The following is an 18171-nucleotide window of genomic DNA, read 5'->3' on the forward strand; positions in this document are numbered from 1 at the left end:
CTGTCGACTGACCGCTGCTGATGAGATCATAGCAGGCCACGGCTCTGCCCGAGCAGAAGGGAATAGCAACAGCATAATAAAATGTGTTATTTTGGAAAAATAACTGAGTAGCAGAAAGAGTTATTTTCATGTTATTTACATAACACATCCTGTTATAAACTTGTATGCCATAAGCGGCAAAATAACAAAAATTATAACAAAAAAATGTTCCTGGGAGACCTGTATAATAACATGTTTTGTTAGTTTCAATAACAACTTAATAATAGCGAATTTTTAAAATATTTCAATAACAAGCTTTGATATGAATACGTTATTGATAACAATCCGAAAACAAAATTTGCTTTTTTTCTGATTCGGATAGGAACTCCTCCAAAGTCCCATATGCATTCAATGGGATACGCAACAATAGGATCTATTGTTAAATTTTTCATTCATAATTGGGACGCTATTGTTGTCGCAAACGGTTTATTATCGAAAACAGAGAGAAACAATAATTTTCGTTTATTTCCCAAACAACTTACGATGAAAAACTACCGTCGTTTTGAAACCCTTTATTAGGTGGTTCATTGTTTGTAAGATTTATTCACATTATTACCTCATTTATTGACACATTTATCCAAGTGAATCTAAGTGGGCTCGATGCAGTGAAATCAATAAAAATAAAATGTCTAAAAATAATCAATGGAGTTCTTGATGACTTATTTTTTTACATTTTTGTCGAAAATGTGTTGTTTGTCGTTGATTTCCACCAGTTGATCCAAAATGTTTCATAAAATGCCTAACACTCTATTACACTTTCTATTTTCGTATTCATATCTTACTGAAACTGGGACAAAAAAACAGGTATACTTTTCAAAGTGCTTATAAAACAAAAAGGCTGATAAGTTGGCACTGTCACAGTAAAAACGTAATGTCAGTAAGAAGAGGAACTGATGACAAAATAATATTTTCTCTTACAGTTCCTCACGGAATGCTGTGTACAACGAAAATCTCGAATGGTGTAGTTTTGATTGCAAAGCTAGTTACGTTGTAATATTAATGATCAAATATTTGTACAGTCTCAATGACACAATAATAACTGAACTTGTGCTACAACAAAACATGTTATTGAAATGTAATTTAAAGAAAATATACCAAGAGCACGATCATAACAAAATAAGATTGCCCAACAGAACATGTTATGGAACGGTGATGACTTAATAAGTTAATAATAACAAACCGAGATATAAAAACAGGTTTTGTGATTCTGTTGTTATTATTTTGATATTTTCCTCTGCTCGGGTGCCTCTTTCTTCGGTCAGCGTTCGCCCACGTCGGACGTGCTGCAGTGCATCGGGTCGCTGCGCTGGGCGATTCTCATCGAGAACCATAAGCTAAATTCCCACAGAGATGATGGACAAGAACTTCTCTAGAGACCATTTGCCAAGACATCGTTGGCGTCTGATCAATTTGTCTGACAGGACTCGCTGTCGTTTACAGAATAATATGAGTTTTGGATTAAGTATTCCCGCTATGGCAAGTGGTAAGATTTCCCGAGCAGGAATGAATAACTGACACATAACTGGAGAATACCAAAGTCAGGTATCATACCAAGACAAAGTATTGGTCGGTTATCCAGGTATTGAAAATAACTTATTTTGGTATTTTGTAGGGATTGATACAATACCTCAATGAGTTATTGGTTTGGTGTTGAGGACTGCTTGAGGTATTATTCAATTATGGAAACATCACTATTTTTATGGAAAAATCGCCGATTATTATTTAGGTATTGCCATACCTGATGTCATTATTCATGCGTTATGCAAAGAATACACACCAGTTATTATTTTAGGTATTTTACCTCTTATGCAGGGCTACTTAATACCTCATTTAGGTTGTAAGTATTCGGATTTCCATACCTGAATTAGTTATTCTTCAGCTGTTTTCTCCTGCTCGGGTGCCTTATTTAGTTTGGATTTTGTATCGTTTAGTACATAGGTTCCCAAACTTTCAAGTTGTGCGACCCCCTTTGGTCAGCAGACGTACTTTTTGCGCCCCCCCCCCCATAGCAATTCTTTCATTTGTTGTCTGTTACAGGAAAATATTTGACTGTCTCTCGCGACCCCCTGGATGATGTCCGGCGACCCCCCTGGGGGGTCGCGACCCATAGTTTGGGAAACCATGGTTTAGTATGTCTGTGAAAACTAAACAACCAGATCAGTTCAGTCTCTAGAAAACTTCTTCATGGAAGTGAAAGTTTAGAATTTTTCATGAATCGTAGAATCGATTCATGACAAATTCAATCCCCACAGTGAAGTTGTGTAGCGTTTGGTTTTGCAAACTTCAAACTTCATGATAATATTAAGCGAGCATAGTTACTGCTCCAGATTTAGTGTGCAAACTGGGTGTAATTACTAGCGGTATAAGCTTAGAGTGTAATGAAAACGAGTGGCATGCTGCTGCATGGGCTCCACAGCCTGACAAGAAGACGCAGTTGTCATAACTGTCACCCGCATGACGGTTCGAACTCCTTCCGGAAAATCCACACGCACACGTCGACACACACGAGCAGAATAGAGAAATCAACGATAAAGCCTCAGCAGAAAGTATTCCACGCCCGGAGTGAATGTTTGTGTTTTGTGCATTTGTAATGTTTTATTTTATTGTTCGTATACAGTTCTCAAACGTGGGGCCCGATACAGAAAATAAAATGCGCATTCGTAAGGTTCCAATGTATTTGTTACAGTACTCGTACGGGTGACATGATCCTAGAACTCAAGCGCGACAAGGAACGCAAGGGCGCCGCCTGCAAAAGCCTGGCGGAAGAAGTCCTTGGCGAAGTGGTCGAAATGAGGGCTTTTACAGCAGAGGCGACTCTGAAGGTGAAGACCCAAGACGAGGCCACCGAAACAGGTAAGCTCGTCACGGCACCGCGGCAACAGTGCGACGTGCAGGTGGCCACCACAGCCGTTCGCCTTATGGAAGGGTCTGGCAGGGACACAGGTAGCCTTGGTTCAGCTACCTGTGACAGACGTAAAAAAATCCTTAAGGCTAAAGCATTCGTAATCATTTTTTGGAAAAAGAAAAGCAGTTTTTTCGCTGTAAATCAAAACAATGACCACGAAAATGTATTCACTGTATTCTATTCCTCATGTGGAATATAGTGAATCCATTTTCGTTGCAAAAATGATTGATTTGAACGAAAAAACTGCTTTTTAATGTTTGATGATGACTGTGATTCCAATGACGAATGGTTCAACGTTAAATGTTGAACAATTCGTCATTGCAATCATCGTCATCATTTGAAAGCAGTTTTTTCGTTCAAAACTAAAATCTTTGCTATGAAAATGTATTCACTGTACTCCACATGAGGAATAGAATGCAGTGAATATATTTTCATGGTCGATGTTTTGATTTACAGCGAGAAGACTGCTTTTTATTTTCCGAAAAATGGTGACGAATGCTTGAGCCTTAAAGTAGGGAAAGTCAAGGTTGACTGGTGCGTATGTCATCTGAGCTTCCACGAGCCACCGGAGATTTGTTATTGTGTTTGGAATCAGGACATAAGTCATGGGAATGCAAAGGTCATGACAGGAGCAAAATGAATAGGAGATGTGGCGCCGAAGACCGTAAGGCACAAGGCTGCACGTAACAAGTTACTGGCATCAAAAAACTTCTCCACATAGTATCAGTAGGTCGGCTCCAGAGGCACGTTCTCCTCCATTTGGGAAATTTGTGCCACATAGTTTACATAAAACCCAGGAATTAGAACCAAGGACTCCTAGAACCTGAAACAGGAACTCGTCATTTTTATCAGTGAGGCCATCGCAGCACTTAGACTTAGAGTGAAGGACGATATTAGCTGAAAAAGTTTTTCGTATTGATAGCTCCTCTAGAAATAGACTTGCTGATCTAACATACAAGAAAGAGAAAGTATGACGTCACCACGCGCATAACAACAGTCTATTTGCCCCCCCCCCCCCTCAGCTTCAATGTCCTGCGCGCTTGTTGTGCCCACAGCCAGCGTGCACGACTTCGGAGATGGGGAGCCAAATCGCTGTAGTTACACGAATGCAATTGATCACAATTATATCTTCGTATCTTCAACTAAGTTGTACAGATATTTCAAATGCTGGAAATCGTGGAAGTCATAACTACTTTGCACCAGCGTTTGACATGTTTTATTTCATGTCATGATATGCTTTCAGCAAAGTTGTTCAGTAGCCTCATAGTGCTTAAGTGGTGGACATTTTAGTAGGAAAATCCACAGCAAATTTTTGCTTGAATTCCCATGGAGGAATTCATGAATGAATTTTTGAAGGGAAAGTAAAAGGAATTCCAGAGAGAGTCTTTGGTGTATTCTCGATGGAATTTTTAAGTATCCTTTGGATTGAACCAAACATTGAAGAAATTTATTTTCGCCCATAGAGCGTTCCGAAAGTCGGTCGCTACATATAACACTTCGTTTCGCGGGTGAACTAAACATTTTGTTTACGCGAACAAAAAAACTACACTTCTTTTTTGTTCGTACGGAATACCGGTAACAGCAGTAGTGTAGTTCTGACTTCTTGACTATTTAACATAGCCATTTCGATCATCAGCTGGGCATACACAGATGATCTATGCGGCAAAAAGCTGTACTTAATTGTAGTGATATATGCATGCAACAGAGAGTGAGTGGCCCTCAAATTAGTAATTTACTACTGGCTTACACAATATCCTCGTAAGAATCCTTCAGAGAAGACTTTGAAGAATTACTGGAGGATAACTTTGTAACGATATTATATATTCCCATCATATATAATTGCATTGAAAATGCATTTTACTCCAACCGTTTGCCTATGCTGACAAAAGGGTTACAACTTGAAGGAATTACTGCTGCAATCCTGCTGACGGAATTTTTAAAGAAATATTTGGAAACATTTCCTATGAGATCCTTGGAGAAATTTTCAAAAGAATCCATGGAGATTTTTTTTAAAAGAATCCTTGAATTCCTGAAATAATCCTTAAAGAAGTTGCCACTGGAGGCATTTCTAAAGAAAACTTTGGAGGAATTCCTGGAAGAATAAATGGGAAATTATCCGAAATAATCCTTGGGGGAGTTCCCAATGCAATAATTTCTAAGAAAATTGGCATAACGCGCCAGCTTGGTGTTTTATTAACAATTTCGCAGTTATGATTCACGAGCTTTCTCTTTCCAATGACCGTTTTGTATTTGTATTTCGTCAGGCACGAAGATGTACAATAAAGTCAAGGAAGAATTTCTCTTAACTCATAATAGTTGCAAAATTACAAGAAAGAATCCTTTGAGGAGTTCCTGATGAATTCGTTGGAGAAATTTGTTAAGAATTCCATGAAGAAATCCTTTTTTGGAATCTACGAAGGAATTCACAAGAGGTCAATGTATAAGAAATAATTTTTCAACAAATCCTTGGGGCATTGGAGTTCATATGTATGTTAAAACATGTCAAAAATTTCTATATTTTCTCAACACTATGGAATCATGCAGCGATTAACCCGGGTAGAGGCTGATGGCAAACAAAGGACAAAATAATAACTGGTTCTGCCATCATATCTCGTTTTGCCATTCTTCTGTTATTATGAAAAACTTAAAATGGTTAATCAATAGCAAAATATACAATCATAGCAAATCTTGCCATTGATATGTTATCCATGAATAATGCTAAATAACACATCAATAACAAAAAATACTATCATGGTAAAACTTGCAATGGCACCTTTTACAATGAATTGTATAAAATATCAAAACAATAACATAATTTACATTCCTAGATAAATTTACCATTATTTTGATATTGTGAGAAATTATTTATAAACATTAGGCACCATAACATATTTTACTCTTAATATACCATTAACTATTATATTGTATATTTCAAGCATAACGGTGGCTACGTTCATCAAAGTGAATTTGATTTTTAAGTTCGTTTCGTTTTGAGTTTTTAATTTCCACAAAATAAAACTGTTTTTACATTGATTGATGAACTTAAATTTTATTGAAGAAAAAAAAAAGAAATAAATTTGTTCTTATTCTGTTATCAATAACTCAAGAATGTCATATTTTGTTATTCACCGATAACAGTTAATTTGGGTCTTATTTTGTTATCAATATCTCAATAATAACTTATTTTGTTCTTCAATTTAATCCGCATGCTTTACCATTACTTTGTTATTACAATGGCAAAATAAGTTATTTTTATGTTTTTCTGCTACCAAAATTTTGTTATTAGTTTTGTTATTTTAACTCTTATTTCAAACAAACAAATAACACATTTTGCCATTCAAACATTCTGTTTTAATGGTAAAAATTTGCCATTCTTTTGCCATTAAGCTCTACCCGGGAACTTACGCGCTAAACCGAAAAATATTATTAATCATACAAACATACATATCACCCAAAAATTTTATTAGGTAGGTATACATTGCCTTTTGAAAACTATAACTGAGTTTGTTATAATGTTGATGTATGCGCACATAAGGGCGATGGGGTTTCTTAGTGCCAGAATTAGGCGAGATGTAACTAAATATTCAAACACTGTACTTTAATTAACAACTAACTGATTTATTGGCTTAAGTTCACATAACAGTAATATACAAATTGTAACAATTCACGGAATAATGTCGCACGGACGGTATGAAACCTTTGATTTTTTGATACTGTTCTCAAACAAGTTACTGGACATCGTATATATGATTTAAGGCTTGTTGTATAAGAAGAAGGCTATTCAATTTAGAGGATAATGGTTTCTGAGTTCATTGTACAGTAATAATGCAGTATACAGGGTGTTAGGTTCCTGAGTGCAAACTTTTTAAAGGGTGATAGAGGACTATAAATGGAGAAAAAAATTGTTCTACGCATATGGTCAAATCTCAATCGTTACGTAGTTATTGAACGTCCCATGTTTATGACTCTTATTGCCTTAACTGGCAAAAACTTGAAAATGGTTAAACTTATCGAAGTTTTTCTACCCTTATTCGAAAGATTATTGAATTTTCTAACAAATGGCATCTTTGAATCGATTGGTTTAGTTAAATAACTAAGTTTTCTAGAGCAAAATAGCTTAAAAAAGTTTATTTTTATTGGTTTTTGTCAATTATCTTTGAAACATGCGTAATAAATAAAAATTCTTTCTTTGGGAAAGTTGTGGTCCCTGTTACACTCTACAATTCGTTTTTTGACATTGAACTTCTATCTCTTATCGTTTCCTTGCAATTTCGATTTTAACATCGCATTTCAGATCATAAATTTGCAATCGTCATGGAAAGCACTTTTTTGCGCATTGTGCCGCACATTTAAATCAAAATTGCAAGAAAACGATAAGATCTGGAAGTTTGGTGTCGAAGAACGAATTGTAGAGTGTAACAGGGGCCACAACTTTGCCAAAGGAAGAATTTTTATTTATTACGCATGTTTCAAAGATAATTGACAACAACCAATAAAAATACACTATTTTTGGCAATTTTGCTCTAGTAAACTTAGTTATTTAACTAAACCAATCGATTCAAAGATGCCATTTGTTAGAAAATTCAATAATCTTTCGAATAAGAGTAGAAAAACTTCGATAAGTTTGACCATTTTCAAGTTATTGCCAGTTAAGGCAATAAGAGTCATAAACATGGGAAATTCAATAACTACGTAACGGTTGAGATTTGACCATATGCGTAGAACAATTTTTTTCTCCATTTATGGTCCTCTATCACCCTTTAAAAAGTTTGCACTCGGGAACCTAACACCCTGTATAATACAAAGTGTGAGTAAACACATCGCAATCCATGACTACATTACCGAATGCACTTTGACGACAGACAATTCTAACTAATCCGTTAAAAATTACTGAAATATGCGTAAACAGTTGATATAAAGATGATCAAATCACACTTTAATTTGTTGTAGCTGACTTTGTTACCCGGACAGAAGAAAATAACAAAAGAAGATAAATTTTTGCCATTAAAAGTGAATAGCTGAATGGCTAAATGTGTTACTGGTTTGTTGGGAATAAGAACTAAAAGAACAAACATAATAACTGAATTTGTACTGGAAAATAACTCAATAATAATTTTTTTTATCATTATAAGAACAAACCAAGGGCATAATATTTTGAAATGTAAAATAACTGAATCAGTTATTATTGAGTTATTGAGAAGTAAGTACAAAATAAGTTCATTCAAAAAAGATCATGATAATTGTAAACTTTGTTTTAATGATTGGAAAAAAAAACTGTGTTTCAAGTTCAGAAATGTTTTGTCCTTGGTTTGATCTTATAATAACAAAAATAGTTATTATTGAGTTATTTTCCGATGCAGACAGTTATAAGTTTTGCTCTTTTAGCTCTTATTCCCAATACGATCTTCTCATGTGATTCTTTCCCGACTAGAAAATATAACAAAATGTGATGTTCGACAAACTTGTAGATTATTGTTTTTCCTACAATTATCACCAAGGACGCCACATTCTAACTCTTATATTTACGGCGTAAAAGTGTTAGTACTACCTACTCATACTAAACGATCGGATTTTTCGATCGTTTAGTATGAGTATGTGGTACTAGCGCTCTCACGCCGCATGTTTGAGAGTTAGGATATGGCGTCCTTGGTGATAATTGTAGGAAAAACACTTATCTACAAGGTTGCCGAACATTTCATTTCAGTATCATGCTTCTGAACTGAGTTATGGATAAATGAGTCAAATGATTGCCAAGTGATCGAAAACAACCTTGCTACCTGAACACACCAAGAGATTTCCCGGTGTATTCTCAGAACTGCTTTATGTGGAACCGCTAAATATGAAACTTTTAGAAAATTGTTACAAACTTTGCAATCAACGTGGTATATGAATGGTCAAAAAATGTCAAGCGGAATTGTAACATTGTTACCACCTTGTATTGGTTACACAACTGTTAGCACCACCTAGCGGCGAAAATCACAAACTAATTGGTGAATCACCAGATTGTTCTTGCCGAAGACAGCATTGTTTCAAATCAAGTAGATCTTGAGATTTCGCATGTGATAACTTATGAGTGCTTCTACAAGCGAGTGGACATAAGCAACCACTTCTACATAGCGCCTCTATCGGCCAAATTGCCAACTAATTGGATACATTGTGTGGTAAATCTGGACTGGCACTGGACTACAACTTCGCCAATAAAAGTATGGTGCTATCTTGTAATACTCCTGATATATTCGCTCACACCCCCAATTAGGCGAAATCCCATAAGCTCAGGGATTCCTACAACACGGATTCCTACTGCACCCCCGAACCAACCGTGTAGTAGGAGTCTAGACTGTATTGCGTTCGTCACTGGATAGCCCGTGGCCCAGCCAACAAATATGTCGAAGACACCACCTACTTAAATTATCACGTTATTGAGATACACACATATACGTTTGTACTTTTGCATCCAGTTTGTATGCACACTAGCGCCACCTATCGGTTGAATTCCTACTTACTTGGTTCGTCACTGGATAGCCCGTGGCCCATCCAACAACTTTGCCGAATATACCAAGTTTTTAAAAAGCAATATCGCAATAATATTTACAATTCCAATTATCCCTGTTTTATAAGGTACTTTCGTCTCCATCCAACGACGGGTGGTGACGCCGCAGATGACTGTTACCACCCTCTTCAACACGCAAAACGTGCAGTGATGCCAATTAAAGAAGTTAGAAATCATGCGAATAAGATGTCCATTGTTTCGAAATTTAATAATGCCGTTATCTGAAGTGTAACTAAAAAGTTGTCTTCTAACAAAATGTTCACTAATATATGCACTCAATCTTCAGGGGGGGAGCGGATTTTTAGAGTTACTTTAAAGTGCCTTTTTTTTTTTCAAAAGTTTGAACGCATTGTACAAAGCCGCCAAAAAAGCAAGGCCTGAAAAGGTATAGCTGTGGTTCATGATGGCTGTTTTGAGACATCAGCAACGAACGTGCAGCTTCACAGGAAAAGCATGTCACAATTTAATGGACGCTTTAATTGTTCTTGAAGGGCTCTACCCCATTTGGCATAACGCCGTTTGGCATAATAGCCATTTGGCATAACAAATATTATGCACATTCTTATCAAGAAGGCTGTTCTTCGTGTTATGCCAAACGGCATTATGTCAAATGGCATTATGCCAAACGGCGTTATGCCAAATGACATTATGCCAACTGGGGTAGAGCCTTCTTGAAGGAGTTTCTAAGCTACACGATCTTTTAAATGTAAGCGTTTAATTAACTATGATGGTTTTATAACAATTATATTTCAGGCATTAAAACTCTACAGACATCTATAGAGCGTGTTTCATAGATAAAATAGATACATACTATACTGCCGTGAATCGCAAGTCAGTCCCCCCATCTGCAGTTTGAGCAAAAATGAACTAATACCCGTTTTCGACCTTTTTTCCGAGGATCTTTCAGCTACGTAATTAAAAATATGTATATTTGTTTTAGTAAAATCGAAAAACAACACCAGTCCAGTCAGATTGTCCCATAATGAAAAGTAATCGCAAGTCAGTCCCATTTCGAACTTTTGTACCTTCCAATACAAAATTGATCAATGTTTTTCTTACATTTAAATTTTCTACAGTTACCGCTTTACGTCTGAAAAAAAATCTGAAAGTTTCACGATGACCGCAGAAGTTTTCAAATCACGGCCATTTTTTGAAGTTTTTCTTATTAATCGGATTTGTGTGTTGGTGGTTCATCGATTGTTTTCGGCGAAAAAATAATAAAACTGTTGTTTTGCCAGATTGTCCGGACGTTTCGGTCGATTTTACTGGCCTTCGACCATCTTCTGCGGACTAATCTTCTAGTCGTCTTTTCACTATTGGACGACCATTACTGGTAATGGTCATCCAATAGTGAAAAGACGACTAGAAGATTAGTCCGCAGAAGATGGTCGAAGGCCAGTAAAATCGACCGAAACGTCCGGACAATCTGGCAAAACAACAGTTTTATTATTTTTTCGCCGAAAACAATCGATGAACCACCAACACATCAATTCGCGGCGATTGAACCATCAATATCATTAATCGGATTTGAAAACTTCAGGGTCCATTTTCTCAATGCCTACTTTTTACATATGGGACTGACTTGCGATTCACTGCAATTATACCACGTTGAAGGCTAGGTTTGAAACAATATGGAAGGGCCTTAATTTGCCGAATTTCGCAAAGTTTCATATTTTGCAGTTCCTACGAAAAAGCAGGTCTGAGATGATACTGGAAAGTCTCTTGGTGTGTTCGGAGAGCAAGCTTCTGAGAGCGTTCCCAGTAATTTTCAGAAACATGGTAGAGATATCGTACCCCCAGACATCGAAATCATGTTTCAACCAGCTGTTGAATGCTGTGGTTGACTACAACAGCGGGAATTTAAATTGGGTTTGGTTATTATTTACTACAAGTAACCGTTTATTTTCCATAAATTCTGTAAAAACCTATGGATTTGGATTATAAATTCAATTCCCAATCACTTTTAATTTATTTGATGAAATGTTCTCAAATTTCCAGTAAGAATGCTTGAATACCGTACGTTTTGAATGTTGAATGTCTAATTTACGAGCGACAGGTCGATGGCCACGATTGTTATACAACCACGATTGAAAATTAATAGTTCAAAGAGTGTTTCGTTGAAAATCGCCCTAAAATTTCAAATCGCTTAATCTATCAATTCCCTCGATAAAACATTTCCAAAATTTCAAAAATGATACCTGGATACTATATCTTTCGAATGGTGGGTACTACTGCTTAGATGGGTATTTTATTTTGTTAATAACGGTTTTAAACACACCGTGAACCCATTACCGAACGCTCAGCGGTTGAGATTTGAATTACCCAACGCGATTAGCTGTGTATGTCTCAAGTGTTCCAAGATACACAAATTCTCTGATAACTTCAAATACATCTTCATCACTACATCTACCTTAACACCATTAGGCCTGCTTCTGTCTCTACCCACAATCGTGTACTATATGGTCGAGTTTATCGTCAAGTATACTCTCGTTGTCTCCTTCAATCAGCATCGTCCGCAAAGCCGAGAAGTGTGTGTGACCGTGTTCCCAGTCCTTTGCAATCTCGTAATCGCTCTTTCGAGTAGAACTTTCAACAATGAATTTCGTCTGCGATCCGAGCACTTGATTTTGATCTATCCAGCGTTACGCGTTTCAGCCTAATTAGTATTGCCGGAAAACCATGTTTTGACATTATCTGCCAAAGCCTAGGCCAAAGCTATTTTTTCCAATGAATCGTACACTGACTCCTTTAAAATCAATGAGTGAGTCTGCATGTTATACTCCGGAAGCTTTTCTAGGATCATCCGCAGGTTAAACATTTGATTCGTCGTTGATCGGCCCCACCAGTCTGATAGTCTGATAGTCAGGAAAGGCTACAGTACCTTGTACGCCAAATTTGTGAGGATCATTAATCTGTAACTACCATACTCTATCTGTACCCTTTCTTGTAGATTGGGCGTATGAGGATATCCAACCAACTGGTGGGCAATTCTTCATCGTCCTATATTTTTATACGAACCTGGTGGATTGATTGTAGCTGCTCGCTTTCATGCTGAAAATGTTCGATCAGGATCTCGTGTTTCCCAGTCGTCTTACTGATTTTATAAAAATCTCTACAAAATCCTCACAAACAATCTCTCTCTACTCTCATTCCAGGCTAAATTCCTCTTCATGGTGCGGGACGGTCGCGCAACGGTACATTCCATCATCTCTCGTAAGGTCACCATCACCGGATTCGACCTGTCGAACTACCGGCAGTGTATGACCAAGTGGAACCAGGCGATCCAAACCATGCACGACCAGTGCAAGGAGATCGGCAAGGAACGCTGCATGATGGTGTACTACGAACAGCTGGTCCTCCATCCGGAGGAGTGGATGCGAAAGATCCTGCACTTCCTGGACATTCCCTGGAACGACTCGGTGCTGCACCACGAGGAGTTCATCAACAAGGAGAACGGGGTGGCGCTGTCCAAGTATGATTGTTGAATATAGACAGATGGTAATGAGATGTTATTTATGACCTTTTCCGATGTCTTTCAGGGTGGAACGATCGTCCGATCAGGTGATCAAGCCGGTCAACCTGGAGGCGCTCTCAAAGTGGGTGGATCACATACCGGAGGATGTGGTCCGGGATATGGCAGAGATCGCACCGATGCTGTCGGTGCTGGGGTACGATCCGTACGCCAATCCACCGGACTACGGCAAGCCGGACTCGTACGTGCAGGAGAATACTTACAAGGTAGGTGCATCAAGGATTTCTCCGAGAGTTCCTCCAAGGAATTCCCCCTCCAAGGGGAATTCCTGCAACGAATTCCCCTCCAAGGGGGATTCCTCCAAGGAATTCCCCTTCCAAGGGGGGTTCCTCCAAGGAATTCCCCCTCCAAGAGAAGGATTCCTCCAAGGAATTCCCCCTCCAAGGGGGATTCCTCCAAGGAATTCCCCCTCCAAGGGGGATTCCTCCAAGAGGGATTCCTCCAAGGAATTCCCCCTCCAAGGGGGATTCCTCCGAGAAATTCCCCCTCCAAGGGAAGGATTCCTCCAAGGAATTCCCCCTCCAAGGGGGATTCCTCCAAGAAATTCTCCCTCCAAGGGGGATTCCTCCAAGGAATTCCCCCTCCAAGGGGGATTCCTCCAAGGAATTCCCCCTCGAAGGGGGATTCCTCCAAGGAATTCCCTCTTCAAGGGGGATTCCTCCAAGGAATTCCCCCTCCAAGGGGGCTTCCTCCAAGGAATTCCCCCTCCAAGGCAAGGATTCCTTCAAGGAATTCCCCCTCCAAGGGAGAGATTCCTCCAAAGAATTCCCCCTCCAAGGTAAGGATTCCTCCAAGGAATTCCCCCTCCAAGGGAAGGATTTCTCCAAGGAATTCCCCCTCCAAGGGAAGGATTCCTCCAAGGAATTCCCCCTCCAAGGAATTCCCCTTCCAAGGGAAGGATTCCTCCAAGGAATTCCCCCTCCAAGGGAAGGATTCCTCCAAGGTTTTCCCCCTCCAAGGGGGATTCCTCCAAGGCATTCCCCCTCCAAAGAATTCCACCTCCAAGGGGGATTCCTCCAAGGAATTCCCCCTCCAATGGGGATTCCTCCAAGGAATTACCCATCCAAGGGAGATTCCTCAAAAGAATTCCCCCTCCAAGGGGGATTCCTTCAAGGAATTCCCCCTCCAAGGGGATTTCTCCAAGGAATTCTTTCACCAAGGGAGATTCCGCCCTGATATTTTCGTGAAAGTTTTCTTTTGTAATACTGCGGATTGCATCAGGAGCTCATATTGCCTTTTTCTTGTTTAGGCATTCTAACTTTGGGGTCAGCCCACTACAATCTGCCGTGTGTATAAAAGAAGAGTTTAACGAATTTTAAAACGAGCATGTTAGGAAATCCATGTTTTATTTATGTATTTTGTATCGAATTCTCTTCAGGTCCAGGCGAATCCGCAAATGTGGGAACACAAGGTGAAGGAGCTACTTAATCGGGACGAAAACCCACCACCCAAAGCGAACAACAACAACAACAACAACAACAACAACAACAACAACGAGGACGAAGATGACTATGGCAATAATAAGGAACGTAAAACGTGATATTAGAAAATTTTAGCATACTTTTCAATCAATCAACCAGCGCAACCAGCGACCCTCTATTCTTAGGGGACAAGTATCGGACAAAATCTGGTTCGAGTCCGGCTGCTGAGTGTTGTTCCAGAGCACAACGAGATGTTATAGCGCAACTGTGTGCAAACAGAAATGAGCGAGCTTTTTTAGTTAAATTTGTTAATTCCTATTAGTTTTGTGCGTACAATCGTGACATAGATTTTTTTTAAAGCTGAACCATCATCGCATCGCCAAAGCTGCCACCGTCGTCACCACCGTCGCTGTCTAGTACATAAAACAAAGAATACAAGCTATGGGCAACGATGCGATTTATGTGTCGATAAGCGAATCATCAGCAAGAAAAGCACTTTTTAAAGAAATCAAGACAAACCAAGCTAATCGTAGACAGCAAACTAATATAAATTATTATTTTACAAAAAAAAATCAACGTACAAGCAAATCCTGTACTCGATACGTTCAGCGTATCGAACGAATGCAACCAAAACTGTGACTAGGTGTGTTTGTTGTGTAAATAATAGTTGTGTAATGTATGGTAAATGAATGCCGCGCCAGGGTTGCACATAACTAATAATAATTGTAGAACAAGTCGGAGAAAAAATGGCCAGAAACGAAGTTTTTAAATGTGTATAAAAAAGAGGAAACAGAAAATCAAATAAACGAAAAACAATGCGATTCAAGTGGGGCACCTTTTCGCTTCTTCAATGTTGAGATAACAGTAAAATGAAATGGTGTTTTATTGTACGAGATTCTTCCGGTGTTGTTGCGAATTACATTGAGTAAAGGTAAGTAATTCTTATGTTTTGCATCGTTGTTCATTCCAACAATTCCATGAAAGAATGTCCATGAGTAGAGTATAGAGTAATTTTAACCAAATAATAGCTCCCATAGCAGTAAGGGAGACTGGTTAGACTTGATCCCTTTTTCTTAATTTGCCTGTAACTTAAAAAAACACACAAAACTAGTTCTGCTTTTCGTATAGAATGTCAGGTTAACATCTATTGCAAGTTTATACACAACAGAAGGACTTAAAATTATTGTTAAAGTTTTCAAATCTGTGTTTTATGGAGGCATGTTTTTGATGTATTTTTCAAAAATAGGTTTCAATTGATCCCCTTTTGAGCACATAGTTAATTTAAAGAGAAAATATATAAAGAAGCTTCCTATTAATTTTCTTTTCAAGTTTTCTTGTATTTTTGATGAATATGGTGTATTTGAAATTGTAAGATTTCCTTAAATTGTTAAGGATATTTCGAGCATGGGGAGACTTGATCCCCCTTTTATGATGTTTAATAAAATAATAATTATCTGACACGTTTTATAATTGAATATACTAGAATTCCAAGTAAATAGAGGCTTCCAAATAGAATTTTATTTTTCACATGTATAATGTGTGGATAATCCTTGAGGGATCAAGTCTCCCCATGTCACTGTTGTATATACTAAGCTGCGTTAATTAAAGTATTTGTATAGCAGCCTTTTTTGTGTAAATACGTTTGATAGTATTTTATTTATACTATGTGTTTTGAAATTTTGAGACGATTTGGTGTAATTTTCACAAATTTATTGAGATCTTCGAAATCGCCTAAAAGATTCTAAAGAACTGAAAACAAATCATCAGCCATTAGAAAATAATGCAATGCACAATCAAAATCACTTGTAGCCAAAACATTGTCGTCTGTTCAGATGTAGTTTTGAGAAAAACATGCTAGAAGAAAACTGTTTTTGATTCCAAGAAAATATGGGGGGAACAAGTCTCCCCAGGGATCAAGTCTCCTCAGTCTCCCTCACACCACATAACGATAAAGGAGATAAAAAACCTGACGAATATTTTACCAAATCATCCGAGTATGCTTAACGCAAAACAAAGCATGGCGAATGTTTATCCAATGTCCATGTGTACAACATTAATAATACAATACATTCAAGTGATAATCATGAAATTTATGGTTATTACCATTTGCTAATAAAATAATTCGTTCTAACTTTTTTGAAATTTCTATATAAGATAGAAAAAAGTGGTCGTATATCATAACACAATCATATGTTACTTTATTGTTTTTGTATGGTAGCCACATGAAATTGCATTGTGATGTTTGGATCACCTTTTCTATCTCTGTTGTAACCCGGGTAGAGGTGAATGGCAAACCAAAAACAAAGGAATAACAAATTTTATTGTCATAACTTATTTTGTCATTCATGAGTTCTTCATGAAGAGCTTGAAACAACATGTCAATAGCATAATATGATATCATATCAAAATATGCCATTCGCTTGTCATTTATCAAATTTGGAAGAATAACTACTGAATGTCTTATTTTGCTATCATAACAAATTTTGCAATTGATGAGTTATTGTTGACCTCTTACGAGTTTGATGAACCATCGCAGTTTTGGCACTTATTAAGAACAACATAAAGACAAAGTTTGAATGTTGGTTATTCTAATGGTAAATTTTGATATTTTTTTGTGACAGGTGAATAATTAATTTTGATATTGTTCTGTTTTCAATAACTCAATAATGGTATATTTTGAAATTCTCAACCTAAAATTTTTTAGTTCTTGGTTTGCCATTGTAGTGTCGAAATTTGACATTCTTAAGTTATTATATAGAACAATGTCAGTTATTATTTTTGCCCTTTTGTCACTTATTTCAAACAAACCAATGGCAAATTTTACCATTCAGTCATTTTTTTGAATGGTAAAGCTTGCAATTGCTTTGTTATTCTTTTCTGCCCGGGAATAAACAAAACTTTGTCTAGTTGTTTTGATTGAATACGTTCTTTTTTAAGAATACATCTAGCATGTTTTGTTTGTTGGATGTTCTCGGAAGGCCCTCGAATGTGTCCCGTAACGTGTGTAGAACACCTTGCAATGGTGCGTTACGGAGTAAGATCTACGAGCTGTAATCATGCTTTGATAATGCTGACCTTTGATTCCACATGCAGGAACATCGAAGTTTCATAAGTCATGAGCTGATGACCATGTTTTGTCAGTTGTTTTTAGCCTTTATAAAGATTCCAAAAAATGGAGTTTTTAGATTTTATTTCGGGAGCAATTTCCACTTGAAATTATAGTAGCAATTCCTTGAAGACATTCCCAGATGAAAACCGAAAGAATAACTGCAAGAATCTCTAAATGGAATTTCAGTGAAACTCGAGCAAGAGTTTCTAAAGAAATCCCAATGTAGAATATCTGGAGAAATCCTTTAACCTTCACGCACCCGACCCCCGACAACTCATTTTCCAAATGCTGGCATTTCGTCAATTTTCATTCATTTTTTTTATAAGTCGCCCTCAATCGGTGCCATTTTAATACACTCAAGTGGCCATGTTACATCCGGAGCCATTCCGGATACTCCGGATTGTACTGGGGTCAAAAGGTAGGAGAGGGATCTGTTTTGCCAAACGGCTAAAAATGATTATTTGATGTGTTATTGTGCTTTAGAGGCCAACGCGAAACCTTTTCCAAATTGTCCGGAGCGGCCATATCAGTTCAGTCATTTTTTTTCTGCCTCATTCTCTCGAAGTCATGAAGATTGATTCGTCTCACAGCATGTTTTGGTTGCAAACCAGAAAT

General features: G+C 37.7%; 1 protein-coding gene across 1 annotated transcript in view; it reads left to right on the forward strand.

Annotated features, from left to right (window-relative positions):
- LOC109409456 (protein-tyrosine sulfotransferase) overlaps nucleotides 1–15273 on the forward strand; it is a 170575-nt gene extending 155302 nt beyond the window's left edge. Inside the window, exons 5-7 of the mRNA XM_029855542.2 lie at nucleotides 12650–12966; nucleotides 13034–13232; nucleotides 14405–15273. Coding sequence (XP_029711402.2) covers nucleotides 12650–12966; nucleotides 13034–13232; nucleotides 14405–14566 — 678 coding nt within the window. The 3' untranslated portion in view covers nucleotides 14567–15273. The remainder of the gene's footprint in view (nucleotides 1–12649; nucleotides 12967–13033; nucleotides 13233–14404) is intronic.
- Nucleotides 15274–18171: the final 2898 nt, after the last annotated feature.

Source organism: Aedes albopictus, chromosome 1 (genome assembly GCF_035046485.1).
Source record: "Aedes albopictus strain Foshan chromosome 1, AalbF5, whole genome shotgun sequence".
NCBI classification, from domain to species: domain Eukaryota; kingdom Metazoa; phylum Arthropoda; class Insecta; order Diptera; family Culicidae; genus Aedes; species Aedes albopictus.